Source organism: Drosophila grimshawi, unplaced genomic scaffold (assembly GCF_018153295.1).
Source record: "Drosophila grimshawi isolate 15287-2541.00 unplaced genomic scaffold, ASM1815329v1 contig_848, whole genome shotgun sequence".
NCBI lineage: Eukaryota > Metazoa > Arthropoda > Insecta > Diptera > Drosophilidae > Drosophila > Drosophila grimshawi.
Window position 1 is genome coordinate 12,971,392 of NW_025063692.1, and position 23,526 is coordinate 12,994,917.

The 23,526-nt window shown below is 37.1% G+C and overlaps 2 protein-coding genes across 2 annotated transcripts; one reads left to right on the forward strand and one right to left on the reverse strand.

Moving 5' to 3' along the window:
• Positions 1–321: 321 nt before the first annotated feature.
• LOC6565531 (histone deacetylase complex subunit SAP30 homolog) lies at positions 322–1,746 on the reverse strand. Its single transcript, XM_001992644.3, has 2 exons — positions 1,074–1,746; positions 322–984 (listed from the first exon to the last, which is right to left on the reverse strand). Exons 1-2 carry the CDS (start codon positions 1,467–1,469, stop codon positions 856–858), a joined length of 525 nt encoding a protein of 174 aa, XP_001992680.1. The 5' UTR covers positions 1,470–1,746; the 3' UTR covers positions 322–855.
• Positions 1,747–3,084: 1,338 nt separating this feature from the next.
• On the forward strand, positions 3,085–22,187 carry LOC6565532 (serine/threonine-protein phosphatase 2B catalytic subunit 3). Its single transcript, XM_001992645.2, has 2 exons — positions 3,085–3,214; positions 19,614–22,187. Exon 2 carries the CDS (start codon positions 19,904–19,906, stop codon positions 21,683–21,685), a length of 1,782 nt encoding a protein of 593 aa, XP_001992681.1. The 5' UTR covers positions 3,085–3,214; positions 19,614–19,903; the 3' UTR covers positions 21,686–22,187.
• Positions 22,188–23,526: the final 1,339 nt, after the last annotated feature.

A 23,526-nucleotide genomic window follows, 5' to 3' on the forward strand; every position in this document is an offset into this window, starting at 1 on the left:
TTGGTTTTAATTTAGTTTAAAAATGTTTTCGTTTTTAATAGGTCTCTTAAAATTACATGTACAATTTAATTAAAAATACATTATTAATAAAAATAATAACATATGTGTGTAGTATTACAACATTTTTGTGTTTTTTTAATTTTATTTAATTTGTATTTTACGTAGAATGTTATGAAGATATTGCTTGTTGTTTCTAGAACTCATTCATTTTACGTTGGCATATTTCGAATTTATATTTAGAGTTAACTGCTTTTGGCCAAGTGATGATAAAAGAAAAGCATTAACGACTAAGGTGGTAAATGTTAGTTGCTCCTACATTCATCAATTTAAAATTCATTTATTATCTATGTATAATTCCTATAAGAAGCTATTAACAACGACAAACACTACAATTACTATTCTTTTACACCAGAAGTGTTCTTTTCTACTTGTTGTTGCTGTGGCTGTTGTTTTTGTGTGTGTTTATTTAGGCTATTAGGGCATTTAGTCAATAATGCTGACGTAGTACAGTGAAATCTGCAAAGTTTATCGAAACAGATGACATCAAAACGAAAAAAGAAATCTCTTTTTAAATCATGCAATTTTAAATTGTTAGTTATTTAGTACCAAAAAAAGAAACAATACTAATAATAATTAATGAAACTCTAAATTGTTAGTTATTTACTGAGCACAAGCACAAAAAAACATTAAAAAAAGGTAAATGTTTGCTGCAAATTCTAATTCGACTTCACTGTACAAATGCTTTACGTAGTTGTGAGTGTGTGTGAGCAAGGCAACTTGCGCTGAATTCAGCAGACGGCTTCATAAACGATAACGATAACTATTGCGATAGAGACACAGCTGTCAGAGTTGCGTTCAAGTTGTATCATTGCCGATGCCGTTCTTCTGATCTAATTTATTGGAGCCCATTTTCACCATGTACACAAAGTACGTGATAATCTCCTTCTCCTTGATGGGTATTGTTTTGAAATGCTTCATAATGGTCTGCAAAGCGAGAGGAGTGAATAATTATTGTCATATGCAGTACAGTAGTATATCGCAGTACGATTTGATTTGATTTTTGGGCAACTCACATCGGCCAACTGGGCACGCTTCATGCCCTGTCGCGTCTGCACCTTGAAGTGTCGCTTGTAGCGGCGCAGCGTTGCCACATGCAGCTGATAGAGATCGGGGAATTCGTGCAGATCGGTGTCCGTCTCATTACTGTCGTCCTCACTATCCTTGCGTCGCCGCTTCGTTCGCACGGATTGGATGCGCTCCTTGTGATAGTCGCATATGTAAATGTGTTGCGCACTTGCGTCGCTGCTCAGCTTGAGTCGCTTCTGGGCGACAGTCTTCTGTATGCGTTTGCTGTAGCTGGCATAGCCAGCTTGGTTGCGACACCGCTCCATGTCATCGATCAGGCAGCAGGTCTGGTCAGTGTGGCCACCCCGTGAGTCCTCCTCACCGGAACTGAATCCATTATTCATCTTTCAATTGTGGTTTTGTCTCTTTTTGTTTGGGTTTGAGTTTCTTCAGGAGCACGATTCACAAATCAAAAAAAAAAGTCAGCACTGTGCGTTCAACAAATAATTGTTTCTGCAAAAGGTGCAAAAATGTTGTAGTTCCACTGTTATCAGCTTCTCCTTCTCTGCTTTTCGCTTTCTGCTTCGACTTTTTGCGTTTTTCTCACCGTTCACCGCTATTGTCCACACTTTGTCACTATTCGATATGTGTCGATATCATTTAGCAGTGTTGCCGTTTTGGCCTTTTTCGCTGACGTTGGCGGTATTAAATACAGTCTATTACAAGCTGCCTGGAAATTATTTGACCATATGTAAATGACTAATGATGAGCTGTATATTATTGATATTTTATTTAATAGAGTTTTATTGCCATCCCAATCATGCAGAATTTAATTTCGCACATTTCCTATGCTCATATTTTTTGGGCCTTTTTCTGTTCAATTTGTCTATTTCTTGTAATCGAAAATTGTTAGCACTGATGTTTCCAGTCTTCTTAACATTCGATAGTTGTCACTTAATGTGTATTAATATGACTTGCACAAAACATTAAAGTTTTTATTACGAAATTTAATCCAATAACAGTGCCAAATGAGTATTGAAATGGTTGGGTTTTCAAAGTGATTCGTATTAACGTTTCGGACCATTGATAGCTCAAAGCACCTTATATTTATGTATGTCCATCTTTTTATTAAATTCTTTATACTTCGATATATTTCGATTACCGTCGGTATTCGTTTTCAAGGAAGGGATTCACAGCGTCCGTCCAGTCAGCTGTGGCACTTCACGCAAAACGCCATCTAGCGGAAACATGGGGTTTTGTAAAAGATGCGAATACGATTCACACGGGCAACATCTAGCATCCAGCATCTAGCATCTGTTGTCACAGCTGTAAATGTAACTAAAAAAGGGTTGCGCGAAAAGAGAAGTAGAATAGAGGAATATAATTGCCAGTTATCAACATAATGCATTTGTGAATTTTACATGAGACCCCGATTTAGTATCCCTTGTCATTTTATCTTAGTATTACAAATTTATATTCTTATTTTGCTCACACAGATCCATACATATATCATACAATTGGAGGGAGATTTAAATGTATTTATATAACTACTAGACGGACGTAAAAATATTGAACATTCTATAATTAACTGTATTATGTACTGTTGCTTTAAATAAACACTTGTCTTCGCAACATATAGGATAAAAATACTATTAATAATAATGTAATAAGCAGTTCACTGAATTGAAAAGGGAAATTTAACTTTGAAGCACTACACTAAATTCGATAGGTTATCGATATGCAACAACTACCACACGATAATCTCTGTGAACTCAATTGGTACTGTTATTGGTAATAATTATTTATTGCATAATTTATTTGTAATGCAGAATACGCCAATGCGCTGGCCACAAATCGATTTGTCTTGTCATTATGAGTAAATTGAATAAAGACTTTATTATCGCGAATTGATGCATACAATAACAGATACATATACAGCATTTGAAACCGATTAATAATCGGCAATTTATCTAATCGACTGAAAATCGATTAGATTTACAATATCGATAGGGCTACGACACTTTTTGGAGCACTACTTTTGCGTTGAAATTTCAGCCGGACGTGTTGCGGGAGCGCGTTAGAAATTCACCGAACCAATTTACCGTGCGTCTGCGTCGTTGTAAAAAAGTGTAGCAATAACATTGAAAAGGTAAATTGCAAGCAGATTTTTTTTCGTTTTTTTTCCATCTGAAATTGTTGAAATTGTGCGTCAGTGGCAAAGCCCAAAGCCCAAAAAGTCAAACACACAGAATCAAACACATGTACATAGCGAGGAGGGGGCGACGCCAAACACTGCTGCGACGGCTCAGCAAGCAAAAAATTCTCAGCAGCCTCAAAGCTGAGCAGCGAACGGACTGGCAACAAACACCAATTGGAAACACACACACACGCACACTACTCACATGCATACATACTGCTAAGTACATATGTATATGTATAATTCCAATACGACTGAACTGAGACTTGTTCTGTGTGTGTGTTGAAATGTTTTCTTTTTTATTATTAGTTGGTCAAATAAATGTAAACGATTATATATCTAGCTATACAAAAAAATAATAAAGAATCGGCTCAGTTGGCGTCTGCATTCCTTTTCTCTCTGTCGATTTTCCAATTGGCCAAAAAGGCAGCGCATGAAAATGAAAACTGAAAGACAAACGCGCCTCTTTCTCCTCACCCTCTTTTCTACTCCTCCCCCGTCCACCGAAGAACACCCGAAAAGTGCAATGAGTGAGAAATGCCAGTGTGCCCATTTCATGCATAGATATGTATATACATACATAAATATGTATACATATGTGTGTGTGTGTGTTTAAAAGTTACCCGCATACATATAGACAAATGTACATAGCTATACACTTATTATGTACATATGTACGTTTGTGTGCATATAATTATTCAACATTTCTACACACATACATATTACTCATTATAATGCGAAATTTTAGCAAAAGCTTTTGGTTTATGTGTACGTGTGTGTGTGTGTGCACAAACACAACAAATTAAATATTGTGTAAAATTTGAAAGTAACTGTAGATGCTGTACATAAATACATACATATACACTTACACGTATATATACATACATATAAAGCAATGGCCAAGAGAGACTCCAGAATAACAGTAAAATTCAACAAGAAGAAAAGCTTATGTGTGTATGTGTGCACCTCTATATCCCGATGCGAATGTGTGTGTGAAAACAAGCAAGAGATTTTCTGTGAAAGAGAGCAAGCAGCACGTAAATTACGGTGCTTCTAACGGCGACTCGACTGTATGTGTGTATGTGCGTGTGTGTTTGTGCGTGTGTGTTTGTGTGTAGAAACAGGACACCAAGCAAAGCACGAGGCAGCAACGAAAATTTTCTCGCTGGCGAGGATAGGTGGGCGAACGGTTAGAAGCAGGAGGAGGCTGAGGGGGGCGGGAGAACCACATATATATATATATATAATTTTTTTTTAACTGACGCTGTTGCTGCGCAGTCGCTAATGCTGCTAGCGTCGTAAGCGTCGTGTGCATGATTCAAAGTTGTGTTTTTTTGTTGTTGTTTTTTTTGACACAAAAAACATTAAATGCAAAAAAAAAATTAAGACAAAAAAAAAATCGAAACTTTAAATAAAAAGTCATCTATCGCTGTCCTTGTCGTCCTTGAGAGCGCTACAGCCTCGACTCCAAACTCCACCCAGTGTGCGTGTGCGTGTGTGTGTGTGTGTGTGTGTGTGTATTTGCATGGACAATTGCTCAAGGTTCCTTGTACATTTTTCGCATACTCTTTACTCTTTAATTCGCGATACAAATTTGAGGGAGCAAACAGATCTCCTATCTCCCTTCGGCCCGGGGCCAAAAATGCGTTTGATGCGATGCATTTTTTTTTATTATTTGCAGTGACTTTAATCGCAAATGCGAAACGCAATCGTCGCAAGCGGTTGACCCGGTTAGCTAAATGTGTGTTTTTTTATTATTTTTTTTTATTGCGCGTTATGTTACTAATGTACACACATATTTACATATGTTATATGTGTGTGTATGTACTGTTTTTACAGTGGCTCACAATTCGAATCCCAGTTTCAAAATCACGTGATAATCATATTCGATCGTATTTTAGTTTGAACCGATTAATTTTTTGCTTTGATTGAAAATTGAAATATTTCAGATTTCGTCTTTTAAATGCCAAACGTTTTATTTTATATGATAAATATGTCTTTCCATATAAATTCGAATTCGAATTAATATTTACTAGAATATTTTTGTATTGAAATGCCTGTAAAGAGTTTGTGTATTTAATTTAATTTATCGGACGAAAGATATTCTGTTTTTGAATTACAGCAATTACTCCATATCGTTTCACAATTTGTGTACAAAGTCAAATCTGTTGACTATTATTAGTCTTTTACTAAATTACTTGTAATTATTTTAAATGGCCCGGAAAAGTGGTTCTATCAATTGGCCAACTATTCCACAGTATCGAGCAGACTGAGTCTCCCTTAACAGTATATAAATACCCATGTATCTACGCATATGTGTTTAGCGTGTACATTTGTATCTGTGTGTCGAGTGTAGAATGTAGACTGAATTAGTCGCATGTAATGTCATTAAACTGTACACAGACGACTCGACACTTTTTTGTGTCTCTTTTCTGCTCTACTGAACTCTCTGGCATTTCGTCGAGTTGTGACTTTATTTACATAGTGGGCAAATCATAAATACAATCTAATTAACATTACGTGTCTTAGGGTTAACATTTCATTGACATTAGAGTACAGTGTTAATAACATTCGACATCAGATCAATTTGAATATTGCTCCAGGTATGCATTTTACCGGTTAACAGCTAAGAATTTTGTGCAAATTGCGAACTACAAAAATTATATACTAGCTGTCAGGTGAAAACTATACACATGCCCAAGTTAATTATGTATATTTAATTTTAACGACAATTTATGACACTAGCGGCAAATGCAGAGTCGTAACTGCAACTGACGTTCTTGACGGCGACTGCGACGTCGACTGACATGCTTGCGTGGGAGTGTGTAAGACAGAAGAGAGAAACTGAGTAAGAGAGCGTATTGTGGTGAGGTGAGAGAAAGAGAGAGAGTGAGAGAGCACTGAACGAACGTACGAGATAATTGAAAGAAATGTGTAAATGAAAATAAAGCATAAATAGATTGAAAAGTAAAGCATGACACTACAGCAACAACAACAACAAGAACAAAAACAACAGCGGCAACTATTGCGGAATATCAAATACAATCGAGAAAATAAAAAAGCGGCTGTTTCTGCTACTGTTCCATTGTTTTTGTTTTTGTTTGGGTTTTTGTTTTTGTTTTTGTACTCACATTGCGCTAATAATAGCAGGAGCAACTAATACAACAAGATCTGCGAACACTGACTAGAAGTACTGAATTAGTTTGAGAAATACATACGGTAAATGTATTTTGCACATACAAACATACACACATATTTATTGCAAAACACACAAAAATACACAAGTAAAGCCAAAACACAGATGGATTTGTGCAAGTGTGTGTGTGAATTGTACACATTTAAAAATACAAACAAACACATGTTATGTTAACATAGACATGTACACATATATATACATATATGCAGGCAAGCAGGTGAATTTCAAATAAAATGATGCATTTATATATCTAAATAAATATGTATATGTATATATATATATATACATACATATGTATGTGTATGTGTGTACACACGCATACTATCATAGTTTTGAGTCAATTGACTTTTGGTGTTTGCGTGCACCCATACAAACGCAAGCCAATGAAAAAAGCTCACAAAAAGCAGCAACAACAGTAGCAGCGACAGAGGCAGGACTCTATTTGCGTCGGCGTCGCACGCAACAATTCGGCTTAGCTTACAGCCTATGCTTATGCTACATACATACATGTGTGCATATATACAGACATACAGACGGACAGACAGAGAGACAGACATGATATACGCTTACTTGTTTTATTATTTTTCGTAGTTCGAAAATTGTGAACACTTTTCGCACACATAAGTTAATAAATAATAATTATTAGCATATTTCCATTGCGATTTTAACATTTTAACACTTACTTCGCATCATTGATGATGTCAATTTTCTGAACAATGGAATGCAATTGAAAAAAAAACCAATACAAACCCAATCAGCAGCGAACATTTCACAAAACACGATTATTTTTTGCTTTGTGAAACCTGAAAAAGTTTAACTTGTGCAAAAGTATGAAAAAAAAGGCTGAAGAGGAAGCATATCGAACTCCTTAAGGTATGTGTATATTTTAGCGAATCGAGGGGAAACATATGAAAAACCTATGTAATTTTCGATGTGACTGGGAAGACAATGTTGTTAATATATTTGTAATTGTTTTCGAACAGGATATCACTTAGTCGGGCAGTCACGGGTGGAACCTTCTTCTAAGGGTATTATTATAATTCTGTTCATTATTATAATTGTAACATTTTGACATTCTGACAATATCATATGGCTTTCAAAGGAAATATCGATCGGTTACAAATGTAATTCAATTTAGATGTCGGCAATTTGACTGCGGTCCTTGCGTTTTTCTTTTCTTTTTTTTTTGTAATTTGCATTTTTCTTCATTACAAATGATGCAAAATTTTCGTTTTCTAAGGAAATATCTTCAGGTATAAAAAGTTCAAATGTTGAAGCAACAAATAAACGTTGATTTTACTAATTTTTGATACCCAAATTTACTCAAATCGAAAGTTTTCTTACATCATATCGGATTTTTCAAAATATCACTTGTGGAAAGTTTATTTTTGGTGTGTGTATGTTTTTTTATGTTAAAAATAACCAAATAATTTGAATGATATTTCCTGTAGATTAACTTGTATCATGTTAGATTTGCTTGCGACAAACAACAAAGGACACGCCAAATGGGAAAACACACAGGACATTTGTCGTTTGCATGACATCAGCATCGGCATCGGCATCAGCATCAGAATTCTTTTATTTCAAATTAAGTTTTGCTCTTTTTGCCAGCTGCTGTTGCACCGTGGCAGACTGGCTGATTTCTATATGCTCTATATACATATGTTTATAAGAGCGAAAGTAGCAAAACACATAAAATGACATTGAAAAGTGGAAAAGCATTTTGCGCCTTTAGATTAAAGAGTTTTCGCTTTTCTATTTTATTCGAGAGTCGTCCACTTTTCAAGCATGAAAAGAAAGTATGTAATTACGCACACATGCACTGTTATATTAATGTTATCTTATGTTGTGGCTGGTTGCTGTTGCTGCTACGATCCTTTCACTTATACGGTTTCGAGTTGCTTAGATTGTTGTCAGTCGATGTTGTTGCTGTTGCTGTTGCTGTTAACAACAGCGCCAGCAACAGGACGCTCGGAACGCACTAACATCACAATGAAAAGCATCAACAGAATGGCCGACTAACTAACTGTATATATACATTGTATATGATTGTATGTATGTACGTATGTATGCATATACAGACACACCTTATGTATATGTATGGGTGTTCGTGCATGCGCCTCGTCAGTCTGCCGAAGCAGCCGCCTGCTAGCGGTCAGGGTTGACTTTTGCAGATACCCAAACCAAAACCAGCAACGAAATACTTCCAGGAAGCCCCCTTCACCCCCACTCCTAACTGCCTACCTCTCCCTGTCTCTCTCTCTCGCACCGCAGTGTCATGCAAAAGGCAAAGGCAAAGGCAACAGCAAAAACAACAAAATTAAGTGCGCCAAAGCAAACAGAGTTGAGCTTGGTTAGGTTAGGCTTGAAAGCAGCAACGCGTGCCGTTATTCCGTTTTTATCCTTAACCGCTTTCTTTCTGTGAGAAGAAGTCTGCTCTGGATGTATGTGTATGTGTATGTGTGTGCGCGCGCGGGGAATCGATAAAGCATACTTATTTGCATATGCGGTGCAACATGCTAAAAAATACATGTTTGTTTTTATACTTATACTTATACACACTCTTATACATATGCATGTAAATACACACACACACACACCGATTCTCTCTCCTTGTGTGTGTGTGTGTTCAACTCGAGATTAGCCAACAGTGGGGGATACAAATCATCTCACGCTTCGTTGCTCAAGTTATAAATATTAAATATTTAAAAGCACGTCCCCTCGGACCGACCCTCTCCCCCCACCCACACACATTCATCCATCACCTCTCGTTGGCTAACCAACATTTGCTTTTGTTGCGCCTTTTCGCTTTCAGCTTGCGCTTTAAGCTCTTCCTCCCTCACACACACACAATTACATATTATTGTTGCTCCCCTCGCACTCGCAGTGCGTATCTCGTTACAGTTATTTTACGCATACACTGCTGGCAAGAAAAATCGCAACAGCATCGAAATTGTACACGTTTTTTTGCACTAATTAACTATTTATTCGGTATTCATTTTAAGGTATAATTAAATTAATATATTCTATAAAACAGTAGCTGAAGAAAGTATATTCTGTGTTGTGAATGCTAATTGCTTAAGCTGCAACAGCTGCAACAATAACAAGCGAAGACCGAAATTGGGTCACAATCGCCTACCCATCCCACCTCACCCCCATCCATCCACCCATCCCAGCAAAGCACCTGCGGCTGTAAGCAATACAAACAATTGCTAAAAATAATTTCAGTGCGCGACAATTTCCCTGCAGACCAAAAACAAAAGTAACAAAAAAGAAAAATTAAAGAAAAAATATAAAAAAATAAATAAAATATATAAATACACAGATATGATGCGAAATCGCGAAGAAATGGAAAACTATTTGACTTATTGGAGCAGACAGAAGCGCAGTCGCCAGAGTCCAAGCTGTCACTCATAGAGACAGACAGACAGACAGACGGAGAGACAAAAGCAAGAAATAAACAAAAAAAAAAATCAACATTGTATAAAATAAAATATATTTTTCTTTTGCTTTGTTTGCTTTGTTACTCGGTAAAATGTTGGCACAACTGCATTTCGAATAATAGCATATTATAATAAATAATTAAACAATGTTGGCACTTGCCATCAATCTGCACTTTTATTTGTGCAACCGAAAACAAAAAAAAAAGCACAATTTTCAAAATTGGCCAAAGGCTGACCGCAAAGTAATTAGGGAACAGGCATATATATGTATATGGATGTATGTATGTACATATATATTTATGTACATCTATATGTATGTATGTATATATCGGTGGCAGTCAGCGGGCGTCTAACAAGAATTTCGAATCTAATTTCTACCGAATTCTTTGCTATATGTATATTTGTAGGTAATTGCGTGTGTGTGTGTGATTGTGTGTGTGACGGGGGGGTTATGTGTGTGGGGGTGTTTGCGGCTTTTGGGTGGGTCCGAAATGAACATGTGGGACAATTTCATTGTTATTGTCTTCTTCTCTTGGCAACGAGATTTCATCACCGCTAGTCACGCTGACTTGACTGATGCTGTCGTTGGATCAGCAATGGATCTTTTGTGGGCCCACACACGCTGTAATTTCAATGTCTCGCACCATCCCTATAATATTTACATACATACAATAATAAATGTATACTCCTTTAAAAGGATTTCAGCCAGGAAACAATTGCCTTACTGAACAAGCAAGTTTTCATCTTAAGCACAAAATAAATAATATAATCAAATTAATGTTGTGTCCTGTTTCGATCTTGTCAGTTTGAAAACGAATAAAGTTTTGTGGCATTGATATATATATATATTTATATATTTCTATGTGATAATTTCTAAACGATCTGGCAACTCAAACTCTATGAACTCTTTTTGTATATTTTACATTCCAGTTCAAGAATCAGATTCAATTGTAACAAAATCTCCGTTTATTCAACAATAGAGCTCTACAATTTTGTTAGAGTGCTACAGGTTTCATCTATTGATATAACGAAAAGACACATGAAAACGGGACAGAAAATCTATTCTAGGAACACCGAATATACGATACTCTCTCTCTAGGAAACAGCAGCAGTAGACCACAATAACTGATATTATTTTATTTATTTTTTAATTTATTACAGATTGACTAATATCGGTTAACAATGAAACGACATTTAATTAGATATATTTAAAATAAAGAGTTCAGATTTGAGCGATCATTTTTATGGCCATATCCATCAAGATTCACGAATATATATTTTATTTAAGGGATCGGCGTAGAGGCCAATTTCAATGCTTCACAAACTTGACGACAAAACTATATTAGCCCCAAAAAGGGTAGACAAATTGTTTGCTCCACCCTATTTTACCTAGTATGTACATATAGTCATATCCATGGTATATTGCCAAGTAGTTTTTTGGGTGCCCCAGTTAGACAGCGTCAAAGGATTGCCCGTGAAATTGGATCGGCTATAAAATGTGTTTGCGTGTTAAGTGTTTTTGTTCGCTTGTAGTTGTAGTCGTTGCTGTTGCTGTTGTTTTTGTTGTTTTTGTTTTTGTTGTTGCTAAGGCGCAACGCATTTCAAACTTAATTATTATAATTGGCCAAAAAACGACGCTGGCAACAAAAAAGAAAAAAAAAAAGAAAAAGAAAAAAACCATTCTATGTATAAAGAAAAGCAAATCAAATTTAAATATTTGGTACAAGTATATAGCGATTGTTTCTATTGAAGCTATTTAAATATAGGAAACCAATTTTGGTAATTTGTTGGCTAAATTTAAGGAATATTTTAATACATGTAACTGGTAAGTTGGGTCCGATTATCTTTAGTTATACAAGACTCATCTGTCGATCATATGATAGCTAAGGACTTACTTGTGCTGATCTGTGGCTTTGGCACCTTGTAATCGATTTACTTTTATCGATAACTTCCTCTGCTTCCGAGATAGACATGCTAATCGATTCTTAGGATATCGATTTCTTATTTCTTATAGATTTTTTACTCCTATTTTTGAATTGTTTCTATTATTTTAAATTGAAGTGAGCATAATAACTCCATGGGCTTTGGGGTTAAGGGCTCTTGGTTTTTAATGGGCTAGCAGGCTTTGCACACACTTAATTGTAACGGTAACGAGACCTGATGCAAGTGCATTAATTTTTTATGACCGGCACAGGTAATGAAGCACGCCATTAGTTAATTTGCTGAGTTGAATTTTGCATCAGCTTGAAGTTGTTAAGTCTGGTTTCGACTTCAGCAATTTTGGCCACACCCCATTACCATCACCATATTAAATATGATCAATTCATATTTGGAGTACTTTTAAATACGCAGGTTTTCTTAATATCATATTTCGTATTTTACTCAATGAACTATAAATAATGAAGCTTAGTTTTCATTATTTTAAATATATTTACGCTACAACAACTCCAAACAGAACATAAACGAAATACATAAATAATCGAAATAAAAACCTGAATTTAAAGCACATTTTTATGTATTATGGGGTTGGAGATGCTTCCTTCCGATTTTTTTTTCATAATATATATAAGATATATTTGTCCGATGTTGATATCTCTGTTGCTCATATGCAAGAAGAAGGTTCTTCTTTGCAACCAGTTATCGTTTGGCATTACGCACTTAGTTACAGCCGACTGGGACGATCTGACTTAATTACAAATTTATTTTGTTTCCAGTTAATATATTTTACCAATAATTTGGCCACTTGTTGGCAAATGTATTTTCAAGATTGGCTCAATTCCAGTATTATGAAAGTACACAGATATTGAACTTATTTAATCTCGACTAATTTAAGTCGATAGCAAACGGATAAAATACAATTTAATATTTAACTAATAACAGCCATTAAATATGGAAATGGTCTAACGAGTCCGTATCATTTTTGGGCCGACTATATGTATTTCTGCATTTCTAGGTTTTTTTTTTATTTATTTACTTTTTAAACGCTGAGAACAAGTGTCGCTGCAGCTGTTGTTGTTTCAGTTATTGTTGTTTGCGTCTTTGTTAACAGACTTCACGCACACACATACACATGCACACACACACATACACACACACACACACACATACACACACACACACACACACATACACACACACACATGAAAGCGAAAAAAAAAAGACAAAAGACAGATAACTTTTGCTGTTGTTTGCGGCAGCCTTTTGTTCTTGCCATTGGCATTCGACTTCGACACACTTTTAATTAGTTTGCCACATTTCGCAAACAGTTGAAAAGCAAATCAATTTGTGCACTTTAATTAAGCGCCCCGCTGCTCTGTTGCTGCTACTACTGCTGCTGCTGCTGCTGTTTGCCCCTATTTACAGCAAATATTTGCATTGTCATACCCTTGCAGAGTATTGTAATTTTATCGTGAGTTGAGTAACGAGTAAAGTAAAAAATAAATGAAATTAAATTAAAAATAAAATTTAATGTTTAACTTACAAAAATAATATATATATTTTTGTTATATTTCTGCTTGTTCAGCTTCACTTTTCGGGTTGATCTAGCCATGTTTGTCTGTTCTCGTCATCTGTTTGTTTTATGCTAATTTTGTCTATTAAAAACGTCATTAATATCAGACGACAGGCTGACTCCGGTTTGAGTGGAAGTATAAACGTTGTATTTTGTTGTCCAGAATAAATATATTTGTAAAGCAATAAATAGATTTGATAAATCTTTACATACTACCATTTCATTTTGTTATCAACATTTGCATACATACAAACAATAAAACACAAAGCTAGTCTTCAAAATTGTACAAGTCATGCAAAATAAAAGTTTTCAGTAAATTACCTTAATCGCGCCCATAGTAAAAAATGTTAATTTAGAATGCATGAGTCTATTAATTATACCAGGGTGTCAACTCGGAATTTGGAATTGGAATTAGAAAACGGACCCGCATTTTTACCGATTGAAATTCATTCAGTATCGGAATCGGCATTCCTAATTCCTATGCGTAGCCGATTTGGAATCGGTTTGAGAGAGGGCAGTTTATGTGGAACACATTAAGTCCGTTTGTTTCTCCTGTCTCCTGTCTGTTTCTATGCGAACTACTCCCTAAAATAATTGTTTTTGAATCTTTTACATTAAAAAAACAGAAACGAATTTAAAAACTTTAAGCATATTCCGCACAATTATCGCTGCAAATTTCAATTTGAAAGACGAGCTTATAGCAGGCAATATAAGTATTTACAACTTCCGCTGTCTTAATAGTATTTATAATACCCAATCAAAAAAATTCAGCTCGCAATTGAAAAGATTTGCTTTTTTACATTAAAAAAAAAAGGAAAAAGAATTTATTGAAAATAATAAAAATTTCTGAATGTTTGCTAATTACTGCGATTACAAGTCAAGCCGTCAACCGCTGTATACTCTTTTCTGTTCGGGAACAGGGCATAACAGACTAGCAAGTTTAAGTGTATTCACATACCATGTGCCGCAAAATGCGATCGTGTAAACGCAAAAATATGCGCACAGCCATAAGAACTTAACGACGAACAAACAAATGGAATACATGCATGGAAATTAGCTCGTGATACAAATTCGTTGTTTGTTTTCACTCTGCTGCTGAAATGAAACTTGTTTAATAATTCAAATTTCAGCTCACACACACACACTGGCTGGCTGGCTGGCTGGCTGGCTGGTTGGTTGGTTGGTTGGTTGGTTGGTTGGTTTGTTGTGTGGTGGGGCATCAAAATTTGCATAGGCACGTTGCCGTTTTACCGCTTCTCGATGCTGTCAAATTCATATACAGTTTCAGTTGGCGACAAAAGCTGAATTTCTACAAATCGAAAACAAAGCTTTTGTTTCTAGAGCAACTCTTGAGAAATGAGCCCAGATGATGCATTGCTCAAAATCGGGTAACGCTCAATAGAGCATGCATGATATTATTTGTCATTTCTGTTACGACCGATATTGTTACGTGCAAATTCAAAGTTTTTACTTATTTGCATACATTCGTTGTCACTGTGAAATCTTAAAATCATCGTCGCCTGCGTTAACGTCGGGTGTGCTCGACTGCGAGATACTCTCGTAGCTGCTGCAACACGTTAACACATTCACATCTGGACAGTGAAATAGGTGTGTAGAGGTGATAACTTGTGGAATTTCAAAATAAATAATAAATAATAAAAAGACACATAATGCTAATATATATATATACATATATTGACAGCCAGCCAAACTTGTTATCGGTAACAAGCTGTCGCAAATCTCTGCATGGGTGCCGGGCACCAGAATATTGAAGGCAATTGCCTACAGCGAGGCTGATGAGCTAGCTAGAAAAGGCACATTATAACCCCTACTCACTGATAAGGAAGGTATATGTATAACTCTGGCTACTCTGGCTTTATTGTGAATAAAAGAAGAAAATATACGCAGCTCAAACGACACATGGCGAAATGCAAACTGCGGTCGAGTAGCCCTCCAAACGTGGCCAAACATAAACTCAAAACACAGCAGAGAACTGTATAATCTCAGTCGAACGATTAGTTTTAAAATAATAAAAAATAAGACGGTTATATTGACGTACATCCTTGGATTCATTGAGTGCTGCTCCACAATACTTAAAACTTATATAAACATCAGCGTTTTAGATTCTAAGGGGAAGATCTATAAAACTCCACGTTATTAAGTAAACATCTCCTTAGACAATTGAATTGCCTCCACATGATCGTTATTAAATAAAGCGATAACTCCGTTCATCTTATTAAAAGTGTCGAAATAGGAAAAGCAGCCTTCAATCACATTAAATACCCACAGAATTCCAATCCAATACAGTCCTTGAATTTATGAATTGATATGAATTTGAGCGAAGTTGTATTCCAAACAAGGGAATTCGAATGAATGAATGAATGCATTGAATGCATTATATAATTCTTGCAGACCTCTAATTCAAACAACATTCTGTTTTCAGTCAATTTTCATGTTGCTCTTTAAAAATTAGCTTAAAGTCGATCGGATAAAAACTAGTTTCATTCATCGGTTTATGTGTTCCCCACCTGTGCTCAGAAAGCCATAGAAATACTGCGAAAATTCGATATATATATATATACATCTACATAAAATATATATTTTCATTCTTATTCATATTTTGTCCTTTTTTTTTTAAAGCAACTTTTGATAATTTTATGACAAGCAAGCTCAATAATTATTATTTATAAATATATTTGACCAACTCAACTTTTTTTTAAACAACATTTGACCCAAAAACTTAACCAGTTTTCAAGTTAAAATTCAACGAGTTTGCAGGTGGGCTTCAACAACAGCAACTTAAAATACAGAAAATAAGTCGAATGTTGCATGCATAATTACTTTTCATATGTATCTTTAAAAATGAATCGAAAGAAAAATAAACGAAATTCCGTACAACTGATATTCTATATTTTCCTTTATTTTTCGCATTTCAAACACATTCCACATATCGATCAATTACTTTGTAAAATGAAAATGTTTCGAAAAGTTCAGCTTTCTGGGTATTTTGTTGCTTTATGTTGCCAATCGGCAGTTGGGTAAAAATTGTGTTTATACGTAATTTAATAGTGGACGGGCTTTTGAGAATTCTCATTGTGTTAAGTGTTCAACTTGAAGCTAAATTATACTCTTAAGAATATTTATGTTGCAATTTACGCCAAACTTTTCTGTTTCCGTTTTTTTGACAAAAATCTTCCGTTTGCATTTTTAGGTGTTCTAAATTACGAAAAATGTTTTTAGCAATGTTAGTTTTTTTTATAACTGTTTTAATTGTTGTGTTAAATTTGTTAAGAATGACATTTTTTTTTTGCAAAAAGAAGGCGGGAATCGTTTAGACCAACAGACCAACAGATGTTCGTTAATAATGCTAACCTAAAAATACTTTTAAATTTAACGCTTGTTAAAGATTTTTCCGCTGTTTAGCTGGTAGGGTTTATAGGGGTTTAACTGCAAAAAACACTTACATTTTATTATTTATGAACTGTAATTAGTTTAAATTACTTTTACAAGCATTCAAAACAATTATTGCTCCTCAACGTTTCAAAGCAACTCAAAAAGCTGTAGCACGTGAACATAAATAAATAAACTATATTTACTTATAGGCTGGTTTGCATTAATTAGCAGGATATAACAATTTAAAAACAATACGGAACATATTAAAAATAATTGCGATTGCGCAAATACAATAAATAGTTTGCATTAATGAGCATGGAAAAATAATTCGAAAACAATTCAGAAAAGATAAAATAATTGCAAAGGCATCTTTGCTGTTCTTTATTTTTTGTTTGTATTTTTTTTTTTTATTCTTATTTTCTTTTTCAAATGAAAATTTCTAAATACTTCTGAAAGCGATGAGTCATTATGAGTCCGTTCGCAATGGAACAATGGAAAAATATGCCGCTCTCGCAAATTGGAGCAGCACGTAAACGATTCCGCAAATTGTAGCACTCCATAATTCGTTTGCCTTAATCGTTCGATTTCTTGTGTTTCGATCGTCGATTATTATTCAATTAAATGAAGTATGCCAACGCTTTGTATTCAGCCTTTCGCATAATTGCTCTTGCACTTTTTGCTCGCCCGTAAGGGATTCGATTACTTTTTCATACAAACTTACAAATGTGCGCATGTTGCACACACACACACACACACACGCACACACGCGCAGTGTTACGTATTTGATTCACGTGAGGTCTGAGGTATCGGTAACGGCGACGGCGACGCCGACGACATTGTGATTGACATTTACGCAACTTGTAAGAGTTTTTGAAATAGCTTATGCACCTTGCTTGATAAACAGGCTGTTCATTTTGGTCGTCGTGTGTGTGCGTGTTTGCAAGTCGTTTGCTGCTTATAGACAGCTCCATTTATGTGTGTGCGTGTGCGTGTGCGTGTGTGTGTGTGTGTGTGTACAGACATGCTTACATAAATACTTATATTTATATATATATACATATGAACTAATAATTTTTAAATTGTAACGCAACAAGGCAGACCCGAAGCAACCCAGTTGTGTATACACTCAAACAAAAACAACAAAATTTTCGAATTTCCCCATTCTTTTGGCGCCAAGCTTTCCTCACCTTATTATAGAGAAATTACATTTCTAAAATCGAAGGTTTTGGCTTTTTGAAGACCAGAGTTCAAGATGGATCTTTCAAAGCTTTACACAAATATATGGCTAATAATAATTGCCAGAGTGTGTATATTGAATAATTCTTATATTGTTAAGCATTTCAAGTACACACACAAATACTTTATATAGTATCTAAGGGCATCTAGGGCAGGCAACAGCAAGATTCTAGTAGAAGAGCCGCGCCGTGTAAATTTCATTGATTGTTTATACTTTATACTTTACTTTTTTTTGGAAATATTTTCTATTATTATTTATTATCTGAAAAGAAGAAAAAAAAACACTATTTTTGGGATTGTAGATTTAAGACAAGCCTTTCTAATTTTAAGACAATTTTTTCTCAATTTTTAGGGCGATTTTTTAAATTCAGAGTAATTTTTTTGTTCGAGTGTGCGTACGCATATGTTTTGTGTAGATAATTCCCAGAAGAGTGAATTTTGGTCATGTATTTAAATCAACATGTATGCAATAAAATAATGACACAAATCTGCATAGAACTGAAGGTGTGTTCCGGCTTCGCACGGGTCATCCTGCAAGTTAATTTTCTAAAATCAATAAAACACGCATCGCTTTGAAATCGATTGAAATCGGAAGTTGCATACAACGAGTGTTGCCATCTTTCTTCTAACGTATATTAAAATCGTTGCAATCGGTGAAAATGTTGTTGGTTTTTGACGGAATTTGAAATTGGAATTTGGAATTCAAGTTATTTGCAACATAATAATGGTTCTTAAATTTGTTCATTATCATTAATATTGTTTATGCTTTTTATTTATCTTATTTATAATTAGCTTATGGAATTTCCCCACTTTCCCACTTTCCTATTGACTTCTCGCCACGTGAACAGGACACGTTGTTCATAACTAGAAAGCAATATATGATAAAATACCGGCAAGTGTTTAGGGATAGTTGAGACATATAGCTCTGGAAAATATAGATCTGGAAAATAATATTCCTCTTTAAATAACTATTTCCTTAATGGCAAACTACTGGAACTGGAACGCACCGAATGTGTTGATGATTTGGGTATCCGTTTGACAAGCCTTTGGTGTCCTGGGTTTCATCAAGCAAGAATTTGACGATCCCTATATTACAACATCACTATATATTTCCCTTGTGCGTCCTATTCTAGGATATGAGTGTTGTATATGGTCACCCAATTACAAGGTTCATCAGTTCAGCATTGAATCCGTACAAAAACAATTTCTATTATTGTTCTTAGGGGGGTCTTAATTGGACCATAGCCCATTTAGGATCTTAGCACAAATTGTAATATGCTTTTCCCATTAAAAAGTTGTGCTTCTTCTATAAAAACTATTTGAACTCTTTGAAATATATTTATTGTTGGTAAGAAGTGGGTTCAAGGGCATATCCTAGTCAAACTCGTTCTCTCTCTCTCTCTTTCTTTCTCTCTCTCTCTCTCTCTCTTTCTTTCTCTCTCTCTCTCTCTCTCTTTCTTTCTTTCTTTCTCTCTCTCTCTCCCTCTCTCCTCTGTTTATGTACTCTTGATTTGTACCGAAAATATGCATAGGCGACAATCTAATGACAACATTTTTGTATTGTAATTACAGAGCAATCGACAGTTAAGTGGCAAGGACGAGGAAGACGACCACTGGTAGCCGTTACCAGTTACCAGTTACTAGTTACTAGTTACCAGCTAACAGTTAACAGCCAGCAGTTGGTAGTTGCCCGTTGGCCGGCCATTAGCTTGAAGCCATTAGCCACAGCACTTTCAGCATTTGAGGAAGGTCGCTGGTGTCCGTGGCCTTGGGGGCAGAGAGCAGTGGCGGCGTGCGTCTGACGTCGCATTGACCAGCAGTCAGCAGTCGGCAGCCGGCAGCAGTCGTCGAAGTCAACTAAAATGTCTTCGCCATTAGCACAGAATAACAACAGCAATAGCAGCCAGTCCCAGTCCCAGTCGCAGTCGCAGTCGCAGTCTTCAGCAGCAGCAGCGGCAGCAACGCAAAATCAAAAGCCAAATTCAGCTGCTAGCAGCAGCAGCGTGAATAATACACATGAAAAGAATGCGGTTGGTGCAACAACAACAACGGGGACGACAACAAGTGGCGGCGGTGCAGTAGCAGAGGGAGGCGCGACAACAGTCGCTGCCCCACAGAGCCCCACAAAACGGAGCACAATATCCACAAAGGAGCGTGTGGTCGACAGCGTACCCTTTCCACCCAGCCGCAAATTGACCTGCTCCGATGTATTCGATGCACGCACCGGCAAGCCCCAGCACGATGTGCTCAAGCAGCACTTCATCCTGGAGGGGCGCATAGAGGAGAGTGCCGCACTGCGCATCATCCAGGAGGGCGCCACGCTGCTGCGCCAGGAGAAGACAATGATTGACATTGAGGCGCCGGTGACTGTCTGCGGCGATATTCACGGCCAGTTCTACGATTTAATGAAACTGTTCGAAATCGGAGGATCGCCGGCAACAACAAAATATCTGTTCCTTGGCGACTATGTGGACCGGGGCTACTTTAGCATTGAGTGCGTCCTCTATTTGTGGTCGCTGAAGATCACGTATCCGCAGACGCTGTTCCTGCTGCGCGGCAACCACGAGTGCCGGCATCTGACCGAGTACTTCACCTTCAAGCAGGAGTGCAAGATCAAGTACTCGGAGCGCGTGTACGACGCGTGCATGGATGCGTTCGATTGCCTGCCGCTGGCGGCGCTCATGAACCAGCAGTTCCTCTGCGTGCACGGCGGCCTCTCGCCCGAGATACACGAGCTGGAGGACATTAGGCGGCTCGATAGATTCAAGGAGCCGCCCGCCTTTGGCCCCATGTGCGACTTGCTGTGGTCCGATCCGCTCGAGGACTTCGGCAACGAGAAGAACTCGGACTTCTACACGCACAACTCGGTGCGCGGCTGTTCGTATTTCTACAGCTACGCCGCCTGCTGCGACTTCCTGCAGAACAACAACCTGCTGTCGATCATACGGGCGCACGAGGCCCAGGACGCCGGCTACCGCATGTACCGCAAGAGCCAGACCACCGGTTTTCCCTCGCTGATCACCATCTTCTCGGCGCCCAATTATCTGGACGTGTACAACAACAAGGCGGCGGTTCTCAAGTACGAGAACAACGTGATGAACATCCGGCAGTTCAATTGCTCGCCGCATCCCTACTGGCTTCCCAACTTCATGGACGTGTTCACCTGGTCGCTGCCCTTTGTCGGCGAGAAGGTCACCGAGATGCTGGTGAACGTGCTGAACATCTGCTCTGACGATGAGCTCATGACCGAGGAGAGCGAGGAGCCGCTCTCGGACGATGAGGCGGCGTTGCGCAAGGAGGTCATACGCAACAAGATACGCGCCATTGGCAAAATGGCGCGCGTCTTCTCCGTGCTGCGCGAGGAGTCGGAGTCAGTGCTGCAGCTGAAGGGACTGACGCCGACGGGCGCCCTGCCCTTGGGCGCCCTATCCGGTGGCAAGCAATCTCTCAAGAATGCCATGCAGGGCTTCTCACCCAATCACAAGATTACCTCGTTCGCGGAGGCCAAGGGACTCGATGCGGTCAACGAGCGGATGCCGCCCCGTCGCGACGCAACCCCCTCGCCGGCGGAGGATTGCCAGAAAACACTATCAGCGGCGGCAGCAGCTGCGGCCAACGCAAACGCGAATTCAATCAATGGATAATTCTAAGTCACAGTAGAGAAGAGCGAGCAGCTGGGTAGAAAAGAGAGAGCTGTAGAGCATCAGTCAGTTTTAGAAGTCGACAGTTAAGCAACCAAAAAAAAAATAACAAAAAACAAAAACAAAAAAAAATATGAAGAAAACAAACAAAATTTGGGGGTGCGTGCAAGTGGGAGGGAGAAAGAAATCAAATAGTAATAGAAATAGTTGCAAGCAGCGGCAACAGCGTCAGCACAGCCTCCTCGTACTAAACAAGCACATAAATTAAACACACACACACAGACCTACACCTACACCTACACACACACTCACACACACACACACACACATACACATACTCAAAGGCGCACGCGTTAATAAAGCGTCGCAGTTAAAATGCACCCCTCAACGGTAAATGCAAAGCAAGATTGAAACACAAAACGTAAAATGCAAAGCGACATAAGCAAAACACGCAGCAACAGGAATAGCGGTAGAAAGGAGGAGTGGGCAAGCAAGCAAGCAAAAATGAAAGGAAAGAAAAGAAGAGAAGAGAACATTTAACGCTAGCGTTTTAATTTATTGGTATTTAAAAACAATTTAAAAGTTGATAAAAACAAAAGCAAATTATTAAATGCAGTTAAACAATATATAAACATATAAATATGTATGTATATGCATGCGTATGTATATGCACATATGCATGTGTATATATTCGATACCATATATCATCAAAATTTTGTGCAACGTTATATCAAAAGAGCTAACAAATGCTCAGCCAAGTTAACGGGCGCGTCGCAGCAGCAGCAGCAACAGCAGCAGCAGCGGCAGCAACAAGCAGTTTAGGTATAATATCCATTTATTTGCAAGCAACCAAAATGCAAAAATGCAAAAAAAAAAATCAAAAAAAAAAGAAAAGAAAATCAATGAACTTTTATACATATAAAAATTATACATACATCTCTCGTCTCTGTATTAAAGGATAAACCACAGATAAACCAAAATATCCCTCATGAGGAAGGAGAACTAAATATGAGAAGAGGAGAAACAAAAAAAAAAAAACAAGAAAATCCCAAAAATAATACAAATATAAATACGCTAAGAATTTACTACTTTCGTTGTGTGGCGCCGAAGAAGACGACTTTAAAGCTAAACACCAATAAGAAGCTAATGTTAAACTACTACTTCCTATACAAAAAAAAGAAACAAAACAAAACAACAAAAAAACAAACAAACAAACGAGAACAGCAATATTTTACTACAATCTTTATATTACAAAACATGAAGAAACGAAACGAAAGGAAAACCAAAACTGACAAGCTAAAAAATTAAAATGACTGAATCTCTCTCTAACTCCAACTTTTCTCTCTCTCTAGAGAAACACGAAGCACACACACACAAACACACACACACACACCCAAACCAAAAAAAAAAAAAAAACATACACTAACTCATGTTAAATAAACTAAAAGTTTATTATGAGAACATTGTCGTCGCCATTGTCGCCTCACACTCTCTCATCCTGGTGATTGTGTATGTGGTCTTTATATACGTGCCATCTTTGTCGTAGTCATTAGCTGATTATATATAATTAATACACATATATATGTATATATTTCTATATATGTATATATGTATATTTTCTATGATTGAAACCGAACAGGCCGAAGCGAGGCAGACGTCAAATGTGCAGCAGAAGTCGCCAAAAGTAACGCAAAATATATCGGCACCTAACGGTACTACACACACACACACAGACAGACACACAAATACAACTAATCGCGCGTGTTCTATTCTATTCTCTCCTACTTACCAACCTACCAACCTACACACACACACACATATGTACTTACACTTACGCACGATCT

Bases quoted from the DNA above. Each gene is read 5' to 3' on its own strand.
- LOC6565532 (XM_001992645.2), top strand. From the start codon at position 19,904: ATGTCTTCGCCATTAGCACAGAATAACAACAGCAATAGCAGCCAGTCC.
- LOC6565531 (XM_001992644.3), bottom strand. From the start codon at position 1,469: ATGAATAATGGATTCAGTTCCGGTGAGGAGGACTCACGGGGTGGCCAC. The intron at 985-1,073 runs GTGAGTTGCCCA...CTCGCTTTGCAG, and splicing joins AGCGTGCCCAGTTGGCCGAT to ACCATTATGAAGCATTTCAA.